A 24953-nucleotide genomic window follows, 5' to 3' on the forward strand; every position below is an offset into this window, starting at 1 on the left:
TAATTATAGCATAAATTAAAAAATAATTTTATATAAGTTATTTAATTGGGCTTTTGCAAATCAGTTCATGTATACATTATTTTCTTTATGAATGAAGTTATTTAAACATATTCTTGGTAAGACTTACGACTGAATGACATTCTATTAAAAAATACTTAAAAATAATCTCATTCAAGAATGGTTTTTAATTTTTCTTTCTTACCAGAACAAGGTCCAGATTATATAAATGTTTTAATATATATATATATATATATATATATATATTATAATTAAAATTTATAACAAATATCAATATATAAATAATGCAATTATCGTATAAGGTATTTTAATTATAAATTAGTTTGAAATATTTAAATTTAAATTAGAGAAAGCAACAAGGATGAGAGTAAATTAATAGAATTGGACCGTGAATAAAAAGAATGATGATTTGATATTTTGGCAGGAATAGTTGTTAAATAAATTTATTTCAAATTTAAGAATAACTTTTATTTATTCATTTATTTGTTACGAAAGTGAAGAAAACAAATATTAAGTTCCAGGCAACATTTATTTGCAATAACACGTAAGACATATCTTGTTAAAACTCTTTCAATTCTTCATTTTTCCACTATGCATTTGATAGAGCGAAAATATGATGGAAATGAAGAAAACGACCAAGAGAAATGAAGTTGATTGGACTAAGGGAAAAAATGAAAAATAAAGATAAATAAAAGAAAGTTTGAGTGATAGGAAGAGTGAGATAGATAAAATAAATATATTTGAATTGATAGAATTATAGGATTATAACTTTGTTTTTCTAGTTAAAAATAATTTAAAATAAAATGTAAGTGATTATGAGGTATAAAATGATATTTCAATTAATGAATTTTTTTATATTAAAATACGATTGAATGAAAGTAATTTAAAATACAATAAAATCATTATTATTATTACTATTATAATTATTTTCTAATACTTTTATTAATATTTAATTTGGTACATTATTTTTAATTATTTTTGTTTTTATTATATATATATATATATATATATATATATATATAATTTGAATGAATACATTTGTAATAATATAATCAATTCAAAATATTGTTAAACAATGCAAATTGATATTAACAATCGATTCTAATTGGGATCATAGCGATTTCTACTTCAAAATAAAACAGATAACCGATTTTGAAGCAGAATAGATGTTGTACTCCGTTTTAAAGTAGTCAATTATGGTTCTAACTAGAATTAATTATCATGCAAGAAGAATAATTTAGATATTATACTTTTTCTAACATGATTTTCTCCATATTTCTCTACAAATTTGGGAGGTTAAACTTTTTTTACAAGTCACCTCTCACTTTCTCACACATAAGTGTTCACAAACGTCAAAACTAGCATTAAATAATTTACATTATCTTCTTTCAATAAACTAAACCATCTTTAATTAAAACTAAACATGGAGTAATTGACTTTACTATAACTTGTTTTAACAAAGTTATGGTAAAATTATTGAAAAACAAAACCGACAAAAAATAAAACATGAGCCAAAAACATTTGAGTATTTCCAATTTCTTCTTCAATTCTGTTTAACCAGCTTAGTTAGCATCACCAAATATATACATATTTAATATGATGTCATTTCAAGGTATTTTGTGGTGGTGACGGAAGGAACAACAGACCAGAACACATAATTAACTAAATAAAAGCAAGAGCTTAAAAAGCAAAAAAGAGCAGATTGTGTCCTGAAATTTGGTTGCAAAGTGGGAAAAACGCAACACAAGTGTGTGTATGAATAGAAGCTCAAGCTGAAGCTGCTAAAGCTAACATGACACAAGTTTGAACCAAAAGTTGCTTACTACAACATTTCTCACTTCAACTTCATTTCTCTATTTTTCGTCAAAGTCCAACCAAACATACTTATCTTTATCCCTAAATGCCGGATCACCTTTAACAACAACAAAAGTATGAGTAATTTGTTTTGGAGAATGTGCAAAATTCTCTTCTAACAGTAAAGTTCTTATTATTTTGTAAATAAATCTATTTCTTTGCTTATAATATTAGCACTCTATAAAAACAAGAGACAAGTGAAGTAACACACTAAATTATCTTAAACAAGGAAAATATTGTTATACCAAAACCACTTAAAACACAATAGACAAATGAAAAGTGATGAGAAAAATAGAGTACTTTTGTGCTTACTTTTACTATTGTGAAAAAAAAAATCTAATTTAGGGATATGTAGAGTGCCTTATAAAAAAAGGCATCATTTTGCCAACCCAACCAAAACACATCTTTTGAGATGTCCCTGACTAACCTTTCTTCTTACCAAATGGTAAGTTCCAAGACTATTAATCCAATCATTATATTATATATACTGAGAAAAGAAAAGTGATAGGTCATCTTGGACAAAAGCGGTGCATTAAAATAGTGTTTAAGTTTGAAGTCTTATAAGCTTGATACAAATGAAATTGTATCAAATTGTATATACTACTTCAATTAAAAATCATTAAAAATCATTAAAAATCATGTCAGTTTAGTACTGCTTTTAAAAATGAAATCATATTAAACTATCAAAATTACATCATTTTTTGTGTTTTACCCTCATCTTGACTATTAATCTATGATAATCATGGTTTGTATGTTTAAAATTAGTGCCTCTAATAGAAACATGCTCTTACCAAATGAACACCTAATATGTGTTGTGTCTGTGTATAATATAGTACATATTCTGTCATAATGTGACTCATGATTAAACTCGTTTTTCTCTTCCTATGCATTGAACTATAAAACAACTAAAGGTATGCAGTGAATAGTGTATGGCTAAAAGAAACTTGATGCTTTTTCTTAATTTTTGAGTTTATGCATGTCAATATTTTTGGTTTGTCTTGGTACAGGAAGAGCATTGATACCAACAACATCTTAGCTTGAACACAGGGGACCCAAATGAAACTAAGATATGAGTATCTTTCGGCTGCTTGAAATGTTTAGTGGAAGAGTCAAGGGTTCTTAGAGTCAAAACCCAAATGATTTCTTAATCAAAGAACTGTAATTGAGCCGTTTGTGATCTGTTTCATTTTGGTCTGCTGTTTGAATACTTTTCACTTGCACTGTTTACAAAAAATGAGTGGGATCATTGCGAGTTTAATCGAGCCAACATGGTTACTGATGAGAAAGCATTGTGTGGCACTGGGGAAAATGTTAAAAACAGCAAAACGGCTTGACCCTTTTGATATGATTAGTGGCATGCTATTTCCAATGCCACATACAATGATTTTGCAGGCTTAATTAATTAAAGAGAGTAAAATTATACTACAACAAGAGCTGTGAATCAATAAAATGGTGGCCCACTATAGCTTTTGTCTTGTGGGGCGGTTTAGTCAACTTCAATTTGCATGCTTCGTTTAAGCTTTTCGTTGCCCTTTTTGACTACCCCTTTTTCTATTGGCTTTTCGAGATCACTACTCATGTCTCTCGTTATCAGACTTTATTAAAAATTGATCTAATTTGCACGGTACAAGTGTATGCATTGTTTTATCAGTATCTATTTTGTAACATTTCACTGGTCCTTAAGGATTATCTTGAATCAAAGACAAGACAATTTTATAGTATATAATTGTGTTGAAAATCTCGTATCGATTAGAGATAAAGTTAGTTTATAATATATATATATATATATATATACGGATACAAACATTATCTTACAGACTGGTTTTACAGGTTGAAATAAATTTAAAGTTCATTTTTTAACAGAATCATGGATTAAAGTCTAATATTGTTCCGCTTCTTAACAAAATAGACGTAAATTTCACTTTACAAACTAGTTTTAGAGTCATATTAGTAAATTTATTGTTTGTTTGACGTATCTTGTATGCATCCAGTGCAGGTGCATTATGCTGCTGTCAAATTGTGCATAACCAAAGTTTAACTATGGTTAGTGTTTTGTCACAATTTCACAGATATTTTTTAGAACCTTAGACGTAACTATAAAAACATTTGGAACTGTAAAACACTGTTAAACTAGTCCCTGAACTGATAAAGTTCACATAAGTCCACGAAAGTGCAACTTATTAATCACATTACTTACTGCGTAGTAATAGTGATATATATATTTTGGGAAATCAGAAGGGCAGTAACTGGTGAAAATTAGGGACATGGATGAAACAACTTCAAAGTTCATATATTCTTATTTGAATTTTTCTTATTTTGAATGACTAATATGACCTTACTATGTACTTTCACAAATCAAATGGTGGGGTTTACTCGAAAACTGTAAATGAACATTCTAGAATGCAATATCTGATTTGTGCTTGAAAGATCCAAGACACAAACATAGAAATAAAGTTAATCGAAAGGGAACTCTGCTACAAAATGCATATGTTTTTGGCATGAAAGAAGTATTTACAAGAAAATCTGATATTTTATATTGAGTGGTTTCGGTAATTTGACACTCATTCCTTTGCCAACTTAACTTCATTATTGAGGCATGTGAACTACTAACATCGGTTCTGCCTAACATATAAACCATTCATGACACATCAGTATTGAAAATTCTACCCTTGAAAGATGAAATAACAAACAAAATTAAGAATTTAACATGTGGGCCTTTCATAAGACAACCTTTTCTAGAGTGTCGTTGGTTCAATGACAATACAGGGAAGACACAACAAACTATCAAATTATTGAATAATGTTCATCCTGGTCAGATAATTTTAACTGCTCCCTTTGAAAACTATGAAGCAAACAAGAGTTCACTGTATAATTGGTTGATTATTATGCATAACAAGGTTTCACATGTGTGTATTACATGCAACTTGTGAACAGCTTGCTAAGATATGGTGACTCCAAATTCAAAGATTGGAGACTCTCAAGGAGTATGCAGACAAATAATGCAGTTGCTTTCATTTTCTGTTCTGCCCCGGAATATATCAGTCATCCAGTAAAGTTCTCTATAAATCCCACTAGCTGAAACATATAGTTTGTGATCTTATGATAGATTTTTTTGTAGTTCATATATATATATATATATATCAAATATCATAAGTTATAATAGGGTCAAGCCTTTTTCTTCTGAGGCGTACGTGTATTAGTTTTTCAATATTGTCTCTGCTGGAAAAAGAACAAAATAGGAGTAAATCATCAATTTCTTTCTTAAATTATTACATTTCTCTTTAATGATCCTAAAGTAAAAGGCACTACTTAATTAGTTATCAAAGTAACAAAAATCATGTTAAATAATCTTCTAACTAATAGAAATCCTCCACATGGGTCCTTTAACTGTATTGAAATACTTCAACTTAGGAACTTAAAATGATGAATATTCCATACTTCAGAGATAGTTTCAATAACTTTAAAGACTATGCTTAGGAGAGAATAACACCTTTTATGAGAGAAATGGTGGTTTATTCAACACAATAGATTTCAGCTGGAAGAATTTCATGATTAGTCTGGCCTTTACACATGAACTGATACAAATAAGGATTCAATTTTGCCAATGCTAATCAAATGCCAATACCTTGCATGGACCAGATGCAATAATTGGCTCACTAAACTTTACATTGTTCACCAAGTTGGAAAGCTAAGGTAGATCTATTTTTTAACTTACCACGGTAAATCGGTTCCTATGCTTATTACTAAGATACGGCAAAACCCATTTTAAATATCATTGGAACAATGAAGAAAATGATTGTTGCAGATTGTAGAGAGTATTTGGCAAAAAAAGGGAATCTTTATTTTCACCATTCAGTTTAACCAAGAAGTACACTACTAGATGATGGAATGCAGAGCCAGAGATTTAAAAGAAACTGGCATCAGTCCCGTGCAAAACCACAGGAAAAGAGAAAACCAACATAAACAAAAATGTCATTGGTAGAAAAGGAAAAAAGTTGATTAAAAAATGACATGTGACAGAAAATTGGACAGATTTATGATATACTGAGATAATAACAAGATTTTATAGGTAGGTGAAAAGGGGAAAACGGTTTGCATAAAAATGACATATGCAAAATCTCCTTTTCCTTCTCCCATGATGAAGTCACTGTCTTTAAAAGACTTGGCATTACTTCACCCTTTTCATTCACATTCTCTTGTTTGCTCCCTTGAGGTGACACTATTTAAATTCTCTCCCCCTCCTCAACCAACACATATATTTCTTGCCATTTTCCAAGCCATGTCGACCTCTAGAACCTCAGATGTTTCCCTCAAAGGATATCAGTCTAAACCAACCCAAATGAATTTCTCTCTTCTTCAACGTAACGCATCAACTTCTGGTGAGAGAAGAGGGCGAGGAAAGCAAGCAGAACCTGGAAGGTTTCTTGGGGTGAGAAGACGCCCTTGGGGTAGATATGCTGCTGAAATCAGAAACCCTTTAACTAAAGAAAGACATTGGCTTGGAACATTTGACACTGCCGAAGAAGCAGCTCTTGCTTATGACAGAGCTGCTCTGTCCATGAAAGGATGCCAAGCAAGAACCAACTTCGTATACTCTAAAGATACCAACATTTTCCACAATGCTCTCACTCCTTTCAATTCTCAACCTCTCTTGCCACCTTCACATAACACTCACAACAACATGCAACTAACCAATCAAACTACCCTATCTCACCTTCCTACTTTCACTTCCCACATTGAAAACCCTTCTTCTGACTTATATGCTGACAGTGAAACTGCTTTTGGGTCACCTCAGGATGATAATTTCTTCTTCTCCACTCAGTCTAACTCTGGCTACCTTGAATGCATAGTTCCCGGTAACTGTTTCAAGAAGAGCAATGCCAGTGCTTCAGGTCGTGACCTAGAGGTTGGCCACGTTAACTCAAACTCCATGCAGGTTCAGCCACATTTTGACACCACTCAAGAAGCCTTCAACATGCAAGCAACAGTCGCCCCTGACTATGCAGATTTTTCTTGCCCAACTGATCTTGGTAAAGGATTATGGGATAATCATCAATCATGGGATTGCAGTTCCAATGAACTGGCAGCTATGTTTAAAAATCCATCAAGGGTTGTTGAGGAAGGGTGCATGGATGCGTTGCATCCATTCACTGATAGCTCAAACTATGAGCTAATGACTCAGGTTGTTTCTTCAAACACATATTCTCCATCAGTTCCTCCCTTTGGGAATGTTGGCTCGGCATACTCACCCTTCTGAGCTCTATCAGCTGAGTTATGGAACCTTTTATCACAGGGTGTCTTATAAGAAATTATTATACAGTGTTAGAACATCATGGTATTGGTCGATTTCTACATGTTACATAACAAAATTTTATTGACTCTTCTTCCTAAACTAAAATATTCGATTCTGTTCTGTGTTCTGCAAGAAGATTGACCAGTACATGGTCACGTGCTACTTGCATGCAGTCGGTACGTCTATAAGGTAATTTTGGTTTTGAATTAGTTCTTTGATTTCTTGTATAAGGTGGTTACTGAATTGCACAAATGGGTGAGCTCATTTTGGTTCTAAGATGTTGAAAAAAAATTCAGTGCCTCTACCAGATCACTTCTTCTCTCTTTCATATCATCAAAAATCATTTGTCATATTGTTATTATAATAGTAATATTATTTATTGTTACTCTAAGACCAATTCGTGACATGTGATTTTCATTGTCTGAATACCATGCATTTTTTTTTCTACGTAACATTGATGAAAAAGCCAACGATATCCACTTGTAACTGTGTGAAGAACCGTGTTAATTAAAGAAGTTTTACAACTTTGATTATTCTGAATGAGGAAGATATCGTTGACATCAGCTCTCAGAAACAAAGTTTGGAAAATGCAAAAAGAATATTTTTTAAAGACAGCAAACAGTTGGACTAGGGAATGATTATAGTTGAAGGCCATTCCCATGAACGAAAGCCAAACATAATTGACACAAAAAACTAGTGTAACAATCGATTGGAGGAGAAAAGTAATCATAACAAGAGTAAATTTTTATATTTGTAAAAAAAGGGAAAATGAATAATAATGAAAGATAATATTAAATATAAAAAGTTATGTATGAAATAATTGTCCTCGAGGTGAAAACCAATTGATACAGGTATATTATCAGTGCTCAAAACGCCAGATAATAAACTAAAAATTACTCAAAGAAACTGAGGCACTCTTATGTAAGGTACGTAACACTGTCGTTTTTATTTATTTATTTATTGTTGGACTCTAAAACGGTAATTGACACTGATAGAATATGAGGATAATGTGGACGCTTTTCAACTTGAAAAAAATTATACAGTCATAGAATTAACTTTATCACGACTATCGTAATTATTAAATGGACTCTTTTAACTTTGAGGATTTGAAACGGTCATGTATTTAACTTGATCACAGTCAGTACAATAATGTGGTAATTTTTAACTTAAAAATTTCAATTATTTTTTTTACAATCATATTAGCTGCAGAAAGTATTCACTGATCTATGTCGAATAACTTTAACTGCCACCTGTCAATAGCTACTTTGAGATCATATTAAAATAAATAAATAAAAGCTTTATCAATTAACCATAAACATCTGAAATTTGGTAGTCGTTAATATTTTAGAAATAGTTGTCTTCATGACATGAGATTATGTTTCTTTTCCAATGTTCTTCTTCATATAATTTTTTTAACATCATACAATTCATAAAATAATGATTAAATTTAGTTTCAAAATTTGAATTTTAAAACACAAATCATTTATCTGATTTTTTTGTCTTCAGGTAGAGCACAATTTTTTATCATGCCAACAAATTTTTGATAGACAAGTGTGCTATGAAACTTGGAATTTCAGTTCAGAGCTCATGGGGCAATTGGACTGATTTTTTTATGCCATCGTTTTTGTTGGCCAAGTGCACTGCATCGTGCATATAATAACACTGAGAAATATCAATGGCTGTTATGTGCGGAGTGCGTACTATTTACAGTACAGGTATCTTTCAACAAAACATATTCATTGGAGTGGAAGGAGAAATGTATATAACCAAATAAACACCTGAAAAATAACTGATCTCAGAAGGAAGCTTGATCAGGTATAAACTAACAAAAAAGGTAATAAAGGTTATTACGCATTCAAATGTGCTAATTTAGATTTGCTTCTTCATATATGTATTCTGTAATAAATTTAAGTAGCAAGTCAAGCTTTTCATTTCACAACATCATCGTGTATCTAAAACCATATAAGATAGCAATGTGAAGCCCCATTGTAGTTCTCCTGCTTACTGCTCTTCACGATTAACCCTAAATACAAGTTGTTGGGAAACGTATTAAACAGTACTTACAAAACAGAAGTGGAAAATTGTCCCAAATTAGGAAAGGGTTCAGGTGAAGAGACATAAAGACGTGGTAGACAGAATGTTCTGGTACAAAAAAGAATGGAGCACAGATAAACATTACAAGCTCCAAAATTTGGAGATGTGACAGGGCATGTGCACAACGGGCTTGCAGATTCTTTGAGAGTTATTCAAAAGCAAGGGGGTCGTATGGATTGCTAAAATTCTCAAGGATGGCCATGATTTATTCAAGATAAAAGGAATGGCCACATAAAGATTATATAAACACAGATAATTGGTGTGAAGTGTGCTAGACTTGAAAGTGGAACTGGGACAACTGAAAACAAAACCTATTGGAGGACCTCCTTGAATAATTATGTCCAGTGGAAGAATTGGGATGGAAAAGAGGAGTAATGATGAGGTATGCATTCACATTGCTTAGCTTGAGGTGTGAGAGACATTGCTAGTGGTGGTACTAGTGGCAGTGGCTAATGGATCCAGACTTGGAGCAGATGGCTGACTATTTGATTGAGAAATCGGCCCACCAGTTGACAAAGTCAAGCCTATTGACCCTGTCAACATTCCGGACGATGAAGACATTCTGGATGGAACAGACTCTTTGTTGGATCCAGAGGAAAGTTCCAGCCGCAACTCTGATGACGATGACGATGGAGCAAGGGTACCAATTGTTGAACCCACAGGATAGGGTGCAACAGGCATGTCAGCCAGGGAAGAAGCAGATGGACTATAACTCAGTGATCCCATAGAATGATCGAATTTGCATGCAGAACCAAACTTACATACTCCATGTTGTGCATAATGTGTACAAGGTGATGCCCCCTGATTATCAAACACAATCATTAGATTGATGATTAAGAAGGCAGTCAATAAATATTTATCAATAGGAATTTAAATGATAGACAAAGTTATTATTGCCATGTGGTAACTTTTAAACCTATAAGTTGACATTATAAAATATTATGGTACTTTTCTTGAGCCAAACTCCGAAGAGGAACATTGATGTACGAAGAGAAGAGAACAATTACAGCTGAAATGAAATATTAGAGACTGGTTTATCATATTTCAAAAGTCATATATTGAAGAAAATCAAGTAATCCAAACATGTAGAATAGCAGTCCTAGTATAAAATCACATGGAAACATACTATTTACCCATGAAAACAAAGTTTGAACAACTCAAGGTAGTACGGAACATAAATTGAGAGACCAAATAGATAACACAGATCTACGTTCAACAAAGAAACATGCAGAACAAGATGTTCCTAGCATTCTCAAAGATTTGAAGCAAATGCAACTAATGGGGCAAGTAAATCAGCACAAACACAGATATAATGCATAGTTCTTGCATAAAAAGGTTAATACTTGACGTTAAAGGCATTCCATGACACAAGTAACATTCAGGCATAATAAGTAATGCTCAAATAGCCAAAATCTAATGTTAACATATAACAAACCAAAAGAAATAAAGATCTAATTAAACGAGTTTCTCCAATAAGTACTTCTAGGAGAGAAAAATTGAAATTAGTTTCTCCATAAATTAAAATTATCTTATATACAAACTAATTTGTAGAAGTTTAGTCATATAGCTTTGCTAAAATTTTATTTTTAACTTATACATAAATTAATTTTAGCTTGAAGAAGTCAACTGTTTTTCTCCTAAAACTCCTTATGAAGAAGTATGTCTAAACAGATCCTATATGGAAATTAAGTTGGGGCCTAATAGGATTTTAGGTATTATATGGTGTCTAAGTCCCATAGTAGTATGGGATGTTCAGCGGAATATTAAGTGTTTGGTTCGCCCCCTAAACAACTAGCTTTTAAAGGATGGGTTCTCCAAGTGTTTGGGTGCTTATCAGGACCACATAAGAGAATCTAGATAAAATAAGGAAAACAGTGATTCTGTGGAAGATGATGCCATAAGGAGAAATATATCAAGGAGCTATGAATAACACGTCAAGAAATGACTAAAAAATGCATCAAAACATACCGAAACAAACCACAAAAACTACTACACAAAAGTCAGGTTACCGGTTGATAACCTGGAAAAAAGTTAAATGGTTTTACTGAAATTTTGGCTTTTGACATAGCCCAATGGTATTGATTGATAGGTCTTGCTTCCTTAAATGGAGTTCTGCTCTCGCTATACTTTTGTGATTCAGGATGGTATGAACTAAAAATATACATAAATTCATAAAATATAATAAATAAATATATAACTACAATTCTACAAATCCAAATAAAAAGCATATTTCTTAGACATTGCCAAAATAATAATAATATTATAAACCATTCTCATCATAAATTTCATCCAACAATTTACATACAGGAATAGAACTATCAATTCCATTCCTTAAAATATCCAAAATGAGAACAAGTTACCTCTTCAGTTTGTGCAGAGACAATGTTTCTATATTACACATACTTGTATGTTTTCATGTACTTTTATTGGATATAAATGTTTTAAGGACGAAGGCACTTCATCAACACCAACATGTATTGGTGAAGTTGTGTTGTATCAAAAAGTACTGATATTTCCAAACTAAATAAAATTATAAACCATTGTCATCGTAAATTTCTTCCTATAATTTACATATAGGAATAGAACTATCAATCCCATTCCTTACTTAAAATAATTCATAAATATAACAATTTACATCTTTGGTTTATGGAGAGACAATGTTTCTATACCACACATAATGTATGTTTCCATCTAGTTTTATGGATAGACACTTCACTAACAACAACACCACACGTATGGGTAAAGTATAAAAAGTTAGATATTGCCAAACTAAAAATAAAATTATAAACCACTGTCATCATAAATTCTTCCTATAATTTACATATAGAAATAGAACTATCAATCTCATTCCTTACTCAAAAATATTCAAAAAGAGAACAATTTATATATTTGGTTTATGGAGAGACAATGATTCTATACTGCACATAGTTGTATGTTTCCATGTAGTTTTATTGAATACAAATGTGCAGAGACACTTCACCAACACCAACACATACTGGTGAAGTATTGAAAAGTATTGATATTGCACAAATAAAATAAATAAATAAATCATTGTCATCATAAATATCTTCCTATAATTTACATATAGGAATAGAACTATCAATCTCATCCCTTACTGCACATACTTGTATGTTTCCATGTAGTTTTATTGAATACAAATGTGCAGAGACACTTCACCGACACCAACACATACTGGTGAAGTATTGAAAAGTATTGATATTGCACAAATAAAATAAATAAATAAATCATTGTCATCATAAATATCTTCCTATAATTTACATATAGGAATAGAGCTATCAATCTCATCCCTTACTTAAAATAATTCCTAGAGAACAATTTACATCTTTGGTTTATGGAGAAACAATGTTTCTTTACTAGTGACCCGATGTCGATGGCACGATAGGCCAACAAACAACAAATTTTTCGATAACAAGTGACACAATAAAACCAACAAACAACAAATCTCATGAGGATGGGCTCAAACTCATGGCTATGATACCATATTAAGAAATGGGCTTTACGCCTAACTTAACCTCCCAGAACCAACTTGTAAGGTAAGGTTTACATCTACTTATATACTATAAACTCATCTTATCTCTTGTCAATGTGAGATCTCCAACACGGTTCTCATGTAGTTTTATAGGAGATAAATGTTTTAAGGGTATAAACACTTCACCAACACCAACACAAACATATATTGGTGAAGTATAGAAAAGTATTAATATTGCCAAACTAGAATCATCATAAATTTCTTCCTATAATTTGCATAAAGGAATAGCACTATCAATCTCATTCCTTACATTAAATAATTGAGACAATGTTTCTACACTACACATGTATGTTTTCATGTAGTTTTATTGAATGTAAATGTTTTAAGGGCTTAAACACTTCACGAACACCGACACGTGCGGGTGAAGTATAAAAAAGCATTGATATTAGGTACAAGAAATAAATAGAAGTATTAGTGCTTCATAAGTTTGGATATATTATGTATATGAACTGACGAAGTAGCCAAGAGTATCAATATCACAAGTACCAGATATGAACACTCTTTCTTCTATCAGAAAGTTTATCACTAGGGATTTCCACCCACAATATGAGAGTTTATCCTTTGAAAGTGGAAGAATAAGTTGTTGGTAGGAAAAACGCTGCATTAGAATCCCTTTCCATTACTATTGAATCCAATATCAAAGCTCAAGAATTAAAGAAGCTAGGTTAATGACACTTCTCACTTCTTTTTCACACTTCAACTATGGGTCAGATTTCTACATTACACGTGTCTATTTTGTAGTTTTATTGGATATAATGTTAAGGACTTGGACACTTCAGGACACCGACACGTATTGGTGAAGTATCGAAAAACATTTGTATTAGGTACGAAAAACAAATAGAAGTATTGGTGCTTTAAAAGTTTGGATATTTTATTTATATGAAATGATGAAGTAGCCAAGAGTATCTATATCATTTAAGTATCAAATACAAATATGGGAAACAAATATAAGTAATAGTGCTATGAGAAAGTTTATCACTAGGGATTTCCACTCATGATATGAGAGTTTATCCTTTGAGAGTGAAAGAAAATATTGTTGGTAGAACAAAAGGCTGCACTAGAGTTCATTGGCTGAGGCGTAAAAATGGCCTCTTCCTTTTCGATCAGAGGTTCCCATCCCACGACCTCGAAGAAGAAGGCTAGTTTGCCACAAAGTCGTCAAAAAAGAAAGAATAGGAATCGAGCTATTGACATATGCCTCCCACCCGAAAGAGAAGAAGCCAAAAAAACATAACATAAGCGGATCTCTTTTCATGCTTGAACTATGGAGTAGACCGGCATAATGGAAGTTACATCCATATGGGACAAATGTTATACAAGAACCAAGTAACTACATGTCATCTAATTGTTAATTAGGAAACAAAGCTAAATGGTTTTACTAAAATTTTGGCTTTTGACCATAGCCTAATAGTATTGATTGATCCATAATTATCTTGAATAAATTCACTAATTCTTTCCTTTTATATCTCCTAGAAATAAGGAGATGTTTCTTTTGTTCCTTTTTTCAACAAGTGTTTATCTCTAAAAGAGACCTATAATGGGATTTGAACCCAAATGAAGTTTTGACTATCTATAAAAGGAAAAAGGACAAGTGGCTCTTGTGTTTCGTCAGATTGAGAGGAATATCGATTTGAAGGAATCGCTCTGACTCTATCTTTGTTTTGTATGAAGAAAGGAATGATCACAGCAAAGAACCAATTTTCTTTCAATTGTTGAATCTCCCTTCGGTTGATCAATGTTTGAAGCATCGAATATCAGCTCCTTATGGAACTTAAATATCCTTGGATTAATCAGAAGATCCCTTTCAATTGGCTAGGATTTGATACTTGAATGCAAGAGATCTCGTGGAATCATATTGAATATTTTATGATATATTTAATACCTTGCAAAAAGCTAATCCTTGTTTACCAGCCATAAATTGTCTAACCAGATATAATTCTCTTGACATGTTCCTCAAAAGATCTAATTCATGTGGAGTTTTCCCCAACTAACGAAGTGATCTTAATGAAATTATCACTTACCAAATTGAGCACAATTTTGTAGAGAAATAGCACAACACCTAGTACTAAACTTCACCCCATGAGATAAGACTTTTGTAGGGTTTTAACATGTAGAAAATATGGATAAAAACTTCATCAGATTTAGATAGGTATGGGAATGGATGTTAACTTGCTTACCTAAGACTCTTCAACTAAGCTCTTAAGAGTTGGATCTTCGACGTCAACTCTCAATTATATTAGAAATTCACAACAATTTCAGTGGCACAACCCATGCTTTTGTTCATCACATTCCCAAGACCATAATAGGGTTTTCGCTATAATAGCAAAGAGATGGGTTCAATATTTGATTAAGCCATTCGCATTCTCTTATTTAAAACTTTGGGATACCTGACCCTTGAAGAAATTGTAGGGGGAAAAGAGAAATATTATAAATAATATTTTCTTATGCATAATGGTCTTACACAACAAGATAAAACACTAGACACTATACCAGTAATAGACTGAGTAGACTCATAATCCTAATTAAATAAGAAAAAATGAAAGATAAAAACCATTTCAAAGAGATCATCTAAGACTTTCTATAAAAGTAGTTTGATTCAATCAAATGTTTTAAATTTCGGATAGTGGCACATTGGAGCCAAACCTAAATACGTGCCACACCCAAAAACAGTATAGCAAGATTGTTGATAGTGGAATAGGTGCCCTTTTGGAATATTTTATATAGTCATATAATGCATACTATACGTATAAACTCTCCAAAATGGTAAAAGTAACCCAAAGTTAATCACATTCACACAATTAACAACAAAAGGGGCAGGTGTCTTAAACAAAAACATACCAGTAAATACCAACAAAAGCCAAATACAAGTTTCCTAAATAATAGTCATCAAGCATCATCATCTAAATCCAAGTCTTCTTCTTTATCATTTTTTGAAATTGATATCCCAAAGATAACCCTCAAAAGAAGCCCTAATGTTTCTGTTTGTAGGGTATTTTTGGAATCAAGACACAAAGTCGATACGGCTGCTATTCAGCCCACTATTTGGTCCAATTCAGCTGCTCCATTATGGCAGCCCCTGTAGTGGGAAGGGGCTGCCCCGCCGGCAATACAGCATGCTATTTAAAACCCTGGATTCAATAATGATGTTATGAGATATTAGTGATTATTGAAATTGTTGTAACAAAACAACAAAAAGAATAAAAGAGAAAAGATGATCCTTAGAATATTTTACTATCAGGGCTAAATCTAAAATCACAGCAATGAACAAGACAGTGTTGTTAAATGGCCTCTATATGAGCATTATAGTGCTATGCCCACTATTGCATTGCGAAATTCCTTGGATCATGATAGCAACTCTGTCTACTTTTGCAGCCAATATGGGCATCATGATTGCAGCATCCATCCGACATCCTCTTGTCATCTCCATCAAGTCTCCAGCCAAACAAACTTGAGTTAATATTACGCCAATTTTTATTCATTTTATTTAATTTGAATGCAAATTAATTTTTTTTATACATAGATAATTTATATATCTCATATTTCAGCCATTATGCCACTTCCACTATCTGCCCCCTACACCATCTGCTGTATGATATAGCAGATTATCAGCTTTCTGCAATCCACAATTGATAACACTGGAGCAAAAAGAAGAAAACTGTTCAAACTACTAACACAATACTCTACCAGCCTGCAAGGAAACTTTGAAAGCCTAAAACCAGACGTTATAGCAGATCTTCCATAGTGCTTATACCACTTCAACCATTCTATGCTAAAAATCAATAAATTCTGTTATCAAACTATCAATCCAAGATATTTTATGACAGATTAGCATTTACCAGAATCCCATTTAGATCAAAATAAATACACCTGGTGGTCATTGAACCTGAATAATCAGCACCTAGATTTTCTTTGACAAGTGAGAGTATTAATTATTATTATTACTATTACTATTACTATTACTATTACTATTACTATTATATTATTATTATTATTATTATTATTATTATTATTATTATTTATTATTATTATTGTTGTTATTATTCTGCTCATTTATTTAGAAAACTTCATGACATGATCCATACGCTTTAATCCTATAAATTTAAGACTATCAAGTATTGACAGTCCATAAATTTAAAAAGCTTTGATTATATTAAGCTAAGCATCAATCTCGGAAGAACCTAAAAACTCATACTAGTCCCAAGCATAAGCCATGACAAGAGCAGCAATTTATACCAAAGATAAAAAATAAAAATAAAAATAATAATAAAATAATAAAAAAATGGAGAAAAAATTACCATCAAAATAAAAACAATGTTAGACACATTTCCTAAACTCAACAAGAATTTAATAGATGAATTTTCAAGTAAGAAATTTGCTTATATGCCAAGCTGATCTACATATAGGAATATGATTCCTAACCTGATGATGTTGGCTACTGGAGAAAATGTAAGGAGACAATGGCTGATTTATCCCTAATTTGATTCTTCCACAGACTTCAGTTTTAGTCCCTGCCATTCATGATAACCATTCTTAAGTCTATGAGCAACGATTTTCAAATGTGTATTTTAAGTAACATGAACCAATTTCACCTATACAGCCATTAACAAACTTGCCCACTCTCGCCCCACCCTCTCCCCTGTGGGGAATGGAGATCTCTGAATACTGAGACAGATTGTATGCAGGACTATTTACTGGCTTATCTCAAATAGCTATATTCATTAACAAAATCTGTGAGTGCCAAATGAACTTAGTTTTTGATAGTGAAATCTAAGGTATGAATACGATCATGGACTGCCACAAGGCAAGATTCTCAACCTTGTTCCTATGATCCTATCATTCAATCAACTACGCAAGTGAACCAAACCATTCCTAGTTTGGGATCAGCATTTTTATTTCCAACCTGAGTTTGCAAGCCCTGCATGTGCATATGACACATACAGATTGCGACTGCTAAAGCTTGACATTTGGAAAAAAAGGGGTTAGTGACTTAGCATTGTTCTGATTCAAAGTAGTTGATAATACCACCATAACAGGTATAATAGGTATCACAATATCACATTACCCAGTAATCAATATCACGTTAACATGCAGGAGTACAAAAATTAGAAACAACAAGCAAGCTGCTAAAAGAGCAATTATAGAAATTCCATATAACAATGACATGAAAAATTCCAAATATGTGGGAGTGGGAAAGATATACGTGCATGTGTATGCTCATAAAAGGATAAAAATGAAACAAATGACTTCTATGTACCATAACAGCATTGGTATCATATGTAAATACAACATGCAGGACTAGGAAAATTTGCCTCAAGGAGTACATGAGAAAAAAAAAACCTTTATGATTGTTAAATTAATGTGAGAATTCCCAGTAACACCAATTCCAATGCAACAGGAAATAAAAGTAATCACAATAATTAATGATATTTCAGTATTAACTTACAAACTTTAAAAGGAGTCGTAATGAGTTTTAACTGTTTATGGTACAGTTCCTTGCCATGGCAAAGAACATATCCACACTCAAAGATTTTGAAGATCTTTCGGACTGAACTTACCACTGGTGCAGTTATAGTGATCACACAAATATTCATAATACATCAAAGAAAGGAACAGGATACCCAGCAAAATGAATGTATGACAAAGTGGGAATTCCACTCTCATAAAGGTCCAATCATGCACAAGGTTAGAATATTAAACCAACAGTTTTAACTCCATGCCCTCAAACAATCCCAGAAATGTGTGTCTTAAGAAAATCAAAGCACAAGAACTAGGAATAGTGCCTGTTTTGTTCTAAATGATGATTTTCAAAGCAAGCTCGAGTTCCAGCATACAAGTTTTGGATTTTCAAAAAAGCTATTGAAAACAAAGTGATAAGAAATCAATTTGGTTATAGTTCACATTAGCTATTTTGATCTCTAGAAACTACAAAATTTTGTTGGAGAGGGTCGATGAAGCAACAAAAGCAGAGCTTTTTCCGACTATGTGGAAAATGGGGGATGATCACGCATATGTAACTAAAAGCTCAATAAGAAACACCACACAATAACAAAGTTGAGAGGCAACCATTACCGGGCGCAAAGGAAGACCACCAGGACTAAGAGTCACATTTGCTTTTGGTGCAGTCATTTCTGGTGGAGGGTGATACCTATAGGATGGACCAACTTTAACCTCCCCTGTTTTCGGATAATACTGATAATCTGGTTGATTGGACCTTTCTGGAAATGCCTGCTCCTTCTGATTACTGCTTGAAGGACCAACTAAGGAACCAGGAAGTTGATAAGGTCCAGGATAGGCAGCTGCTGATGAAGGCAGTTGTGTCATCCCATAAAGCTGTGCTGAACCAACATTAGGAGTACCGGAAGGAAGTACAGCACCTGTTCCAGAAGCCTGCACCAAGAGAGCTAAAGTTAACGATGTAAAATGCATATAACTTATTGACTGAAATAAAAAAGAAATGATTGACCTACTTGATAAGGACCCCAGCCAGAAATAGGTACCATGGCAGGTGACAGTACCACAGGTCCATAGGGACTCTGGACTAATGAGCCAGGCAGCAGAGGAGGCCTTGCAACCAGCACACCAATTTGCTGTGATGAAGGACCAGGTGGGGGCTGCATGGTTGAATATAACGGTGAAGGCACTGGTACAGGCAAAGGCGAAACTGGAGCAACTGGTGATGGTGCTGGAATTTGGACGCCAGCAGGAACCGGATGATGGAATTTACAAGTCGCACCAAACTTGCATTGTCCCGTTTTCACATAATATGAGCACTCCTTTTCACCCTGTTAATTGTTATCATTTATAACATTCAAAATTCACGTAAAAATTTTGCACAATCAGAAAACTAAACTGGATATTCATGAAAGACAGGTAGTCTCATGCAGCAAACTCAAAAATAACACACCGGACGCAATGGATATCCATAATAGTTTAGTGACACAGGGGTAGCAGATCCTCCTGCTAGCCTCGGGTGGTGGTACTTGCAAGACGAACCAAACTTGCACGTTCTAGTCCTCATGTAATACTGCATTTTAACCATCAGCAGATAGAAATCAGCACAAAGTATATTCACAAAAAACATAACCACACTCCATCCATCATCAACATCATTTTATACAAAAACAACAAATTACAGAATAGTCAAATGCAATCATTCAGTAGAACAATAAAAAGCACCTGGCACACAGGTTGGCCAACTCGTTCCGGATACTCCCCCGCAGTCCTCTCAGCTCCAACAAACTAAACAACACACAAACATCATAAAATTAGAAAGCACCAAAAGTCCAAATCACAGTACGCAATGCAAACACAACATCTTAACCTCAGTGAAACAATGGTTATTTCAGCAAGATCAAACGAAATTCCAAACACAGAAGCACACGATCACAGTAAGAAACCCTTCACAGATGAAATAAATTAAGCAACAACAAGAACAATAAAAAAATTACCGTGCCACGGTCACGAGGGTGATTGTACCGACACCGCGAACCGAAGCCACAGAAACCGGTCCTCAAGTAGTAAGTGCAATCAGCCTCATCGGGGCGTTGCGGATACGATTCCTCCGCAGCACCCAGCCCCAATTGCCACATAGGCTCTGCATTTTCCACAATCAAGATCGAACCCGGTTCAGAAACCCACACATTCCCCCAAAACCATAAATCAAAATCCCCGAACCTAACAAAACGAACCGCAGAGAACACATGAGCTAAGTAAATAAATATATAGAGAGAGAGAGATACCTTCAAGACCGGTTTGGGCTCCGGGCCCGGCCCATTCCGGGGACGGATCAGACCGCGAACCTTCACTGGACCGGCCGTACTGCTCCATTGCACCGACCCGAACCGGAGAACGGAGCTGATTTGACGGTGATCGGAAAAGCACAATGAGAGGCTCCGATCAAATGGAAAGTAGAGAGAGAGAAAATGGGGTTGGATTTTCTGATTTTCTGGGGTTTCTCTCTCTAACTCGCACAGACAACGTTTGTTTCTGTTTTCTTCTCTGTCTCTCTCTTTCACAAACACACACTCACTCTGTCTTTCAGTTTCAAAGGGTGTTCTGATTTTTGATCTTTCTCTCTCTCTTACAGGGAGGGGCTTCTTTTATAGGTCTGTGTGAGTTTGTTGGTTGGTTTTATTTATATGCACCCGCCAACCCATCCCACCAATATTTACCAAATATATAATCTCTCTTTATTTTTGTTTTATTCGCCTTAATACCATTATTGTCCAAAATATGTAATAATAATAAATAATAAAATAAATATTTACATTTATTTTATTTAGAGAGAGAATGTGAGGAATTGAGTGAAGCTGATTTGGAACTGAGGTTGGAGCAGGTGGAGTTTTATTAAAGTGATGGAGTGAGAGATATTGAGAAAGAGAAACTTTGAAAAGACTAAAATGACCTTGAATTTCAACATGTGGAACAGTGAGAGTCAATAGAATATGGAATATGACAGAGTTGTCCTTTCGTATTAAACTAATGTAGAAAGGTAAATGGAAAGTTAATTAATTAAATAGTTAATTAATTAAATAGTTAATTAATTAAATAGTTAATTAATTAGTCAAATTAAATGAGTTTGTGTTTGTGGGCTATGACTGACCGGTGATGACAACATATGCAGAAAAGAGCAGAAGATAGATGCTATTGGCCCCACGTGGCATAAAAGGAGGATCTTCCTTAAAAGGGGGTAAAAGGTCGCATGGATTTACTATGTGACCACCAACAGGGGATAATTTCTCCTACACAAATTTTTCACAACAGTTAGTATGTCCACACCTATCTACTAACTCTACTTAGCTTCTTATACTTCCTTTCTCCCTTCATGTGAAAGGGATTTTATTTTACTTAACATTGCAATATCTTTGTCTTTTATCTATCTCCTTTTTAGTGAAAAATATATTCAATCAAACTTAAAATAAATTATATCTGACTTTCTTAACAATGATTTCATTATAAATATTAAATTTAGATCAATACTTTACTATTTGATTTAGATTAATTTCAAGTTTTTTATTTTTCTTATACATATATATTTATTTATTATTAGTTTGTTCCAATTTTATAATTTAAAAAAATATTTCTACTATATACAATTTTTTTTCTACTTTACACTTTCATTTTTAGAATAATTTTTTTTTAAATTTATGAATGCTTTGATTGGTATGAACGGTACAAAATTTTAAAATTAAATTAAATTAAATATAAAATAAATTAAATTAAAAAAAAAGTGAACTCGTGTTAAAATACATTAAAATAAATTATGAAACTCTAAATGAACTAATTTTATTTTATATGATATTTTAATATTAATTGTTTAAATGTTTAAATTGATTATATCATTATGGTGAAAATTTGACCTATTTTCACAAATCTTTACAAGTTTGGGGTGAAAATTAAAAAATAAATCGCATTGATGACAATCTTTTCAGTATTGAAATTATTCCCACGTACGTAACATTTTCACATCTCTTTTATTTCCGTATCTTGCAACAGACACAACTTTAATATAGTTACTTACTCTTTTATCATATAGTCATAGAAAATATAATGTTTAATAAAATTTAAAAATAATTATTTATTAAATTTTCTGCATTATTATTTCTTTCATATTGTGTGGTGTTCCAAAATATAAAAGAGGATTTTCATTTCCAACCATATAATACAATACTAAAAAGAAATAGAATTCAATTTTGTCACACACACACACACACACATATATATATATATATATATATATATATATATATATATATATATATATATATATATATATATATATCCAAAAGAATAGATAAGATAAAAATCAAACAAAAACAGTTTTGTTTTAATGTGGTTTAGATCAATACTTAAGTGTTAATTAGGAGTTACAATATGGTTAAACTGGTCTATTTAAGTTCATCTCACATTCGATCTGCAAAGACAGACTGAATTGGTCAATCAAATCTGAAAATGCAGGTTTAATATTTTGATTTGCAGGACTACTTTTGTTATTTTGAAATAAAACCTTTAAGGACTTATAAAATAGGAAATTTTAACATTTTACAAAATTAAACTAAGACTTTGTAAAGTTTAATGATAAATTAATAATCAAACATTTTTATTTTGATATATTAATGTGAAAACTCACTTCTCCCCTTTTCTAAAACAACGTACTTTATCCTCTTGCCATCCTTGATTCGAAAACGTGTATACATGTGGACCACACGCGAAGGGTCAGCGCGTGAGAAGTTTTTTTTCATACACGTATAAAAAATTAAAAATTCCAACGGCTAGATTAGATGTGTGGGTTAACGGAGCGGAAGATCTATGTGTCCGTACAATCGGAAGATGTGACTAAACAACTTTTTGTAAAATAATCCTTTTAAAGCATCAGTATTATATTATAATAATATTTATTTATGATTGTAATTTCCAAATTTTTCATCAAACTCATTTCTCATAACCGCTCTCGATACGGTGCAAAAACCAGGGGATCGTGCTTGGGTCTTTAGCAGAATGACCGGATGCCGCCGGTGGAGAAGCGTGGTTGACTGTGGTTGAGAAACCGGGAGAAGTGGTATGCAGGTGGACAGTGGGTCCCATGTGAGTGCCCAAACTTTCTGATATTTTCACGCACTCACGTCAAAGAGAAAAATGTCGGTGATTTTATTTATTCAATTTTGTTTGACGTATAAGGTAGACATTGCCCCAGTTTCACATATGCTTCGGCATATATTATTTCATGATTATTTTCAATTTTATATATATATATATATATATATATATATATATATATATATATATATATATATATATATTTATTTATGTAAACTTAAATTTAAATGAAATATAAAAGGTGGAGTTTGACCAAATATGAGACCAAAGCTAGAAACTCCACATAGGTTGTTTTGCTGCTACTTACTAGACATCCATTATGCAGATGATTGGTTTCAGAGGATCACGTTGAGACCTAAATGCCACCATTTTCTGTTAATTCAATACTGCAGTCTTCTTCTTCTGTTTTTGCTTGCTTTATTAATGGAACACTCGACCATCCCACCAACCTCTTTCCTTGTCTTTTTACATTTTCTTAAGGTGGATCTATCTTATGTCTCTCCTTAAAATTGTCATTTGTAAGGGATGTAGGAAAGTGAAAAACTGCGCAAAGCAATTTCATTTGTAAGTTTCATGGAAACTACAAAATCCTGAACCCTCTTTGAATGCGTATGAAGAATATTTATTCGTCGAAGAACAGCACATACTATAATGGCGACACTGTCCCCCATCATAACAACATGTTTATTCTTCTTCTCGGATTTATGTTACACTGCCTAATGTTGCAAATAAATGTGTCTATCACAGCCTAAGATTGTGTTTTCCTTACCATTATGTATAAACATTACAGTAAAATGTATTTTTATGAACATTAAAAAAGATTGCGGTGAGCGTGGATCGAACACGCGACCTTCAGATCTTCAGTCTGACGCTCTCCCAACTGAGCTATCCCCGCATGTTATTAATTTCTTAGGATATAATATTTTTAATAATAAATAGATACGTAATACATTTAGAAAGAATATACGAGGTTGAGCTAGACCAATCAAAGTTAATTTTTTTCATTAATGCATTGTGTGTTACGTTTCACGAAATCACCTTTCATATGCAATGTGAAAAGAAGAATTTTTTTTGAAAATGACTGAATACTTGTAACGAAAGAAAAGTGAAGAGGGAGAGACATAAGTGGTGTGTGTATTCTGTTTTGAATGAGGAAATTAGGGTTGTGATTTTGTGACCGAGGAATATATTGAATAGAATGCGAAGTACACGTTTGACTCACTTAATTTGTAGAATCACTTTCTTGCTTTTTTATGCAATCCAAATTTTGTGAAAAAAGTACCTGGATGCACTGCAATAAAAGAAACTTGTTTAGCTGCGAAAAGGATAGTCCAAAACGCTTTCCTTTTAAAGGTTTTCTTAATGTCAACAATGCAAATGTTGCGTTTCGATATACCAAATAAGAGACACTAGAACTACTGTTCCTAGTACAAGGTTCCATAACTCACTTCACACTGCAAACTCATTTATATAAACCCACACAACTATTTTATCAAACTATCAACACAAAATAAATGAGAATTCAATTCATCTCAGACACAAGACAGT

General features: G+C 32.8%; 2 protein-coding genes, 1 long non-coding RNA gene and 1 other non-coding gene across 4 annotated transcripts; 1 reads left to right on the plus strand and 3 right to left on the minus strand.

Moving 5' to 3' along the window:
- Positions 1-6007: 6007 nt before the first annotated feature.
- LOC124834998 (uncharacterized) lies at positions 6008-7129 on the plus strand. The gene has a single exon (XM_047309840.2). It carries the CDS (start codon positions 6008-6010, stop codon positions 7127-7129), a length of 1122 nt encoding a protein of 373 aa, XP_047165796.2.
- A 1854-nt stretch (positions 7130-8983) lies between these two features.
- Positions 8984-20935, minus strand: LOC124834991 (zinc finger CCCH domain-containing protein 58-like). The gene is made up of 7 exons (XM_047309832.2): positions 20549-20935; positions 20258-20403; positions 19986-20048; positions 19714-19833; positions 19277-19591; positions 18879-19196; positions 8984-10060 (listed from the first exon to the last, which is right to left on the minus strand). Exons 1-7 carry the CDS (start codon positions 20634-20636, stop codon positions 9659-9661), a joined length of 1452 nt encoding a protein of 483 aa, XP_047165788.1. The 5' UTR covers positions 20637-20935; the 3' UTR covers positions 8984-9658.
- On the minus strand, positions 15925-18871 carry LOC148198830 (uncharacterized). The gene is made up of 3 exons (XR_015786729.1): positions 17399-18871; positions 17229-17317; positions 15925-15937 (listed from the first exon to the last, which is right to left on the minus strand). It is a non-coding gene; the product is annotated as an uncharacterized LOC148198830 (long non-coding RNA).
- Positions 20936-24227: 3292 nt separating the features above from the next.
- On the minus strand, positions 24228-24300 carry TRNAF-GAA (transfer RNA phenylalanine (anticodon GAA)). The gene has a single exon. It is a non-coding gene; the product is annotated as a tRNA-Phe (tRNA).
- Positions 24301-24953: the final 653 nt, after the last annotated feature.

This window comes from Vigna umbellata, chromosome 5 (assembly GCF_029865625.1).
Source record: "Vigna umbellata cultivar VRB3 chromosome 5, Vumbellata_1.0, whole genome shotgun sequence".
NCBI classification, from domain to species: domain Eukaryota; kingdom Viridiplantae; phylum Streptophyta; class Magnoliopsida; order Fabales; family Fabaceae; genus Vigna; species Vigna umbellata.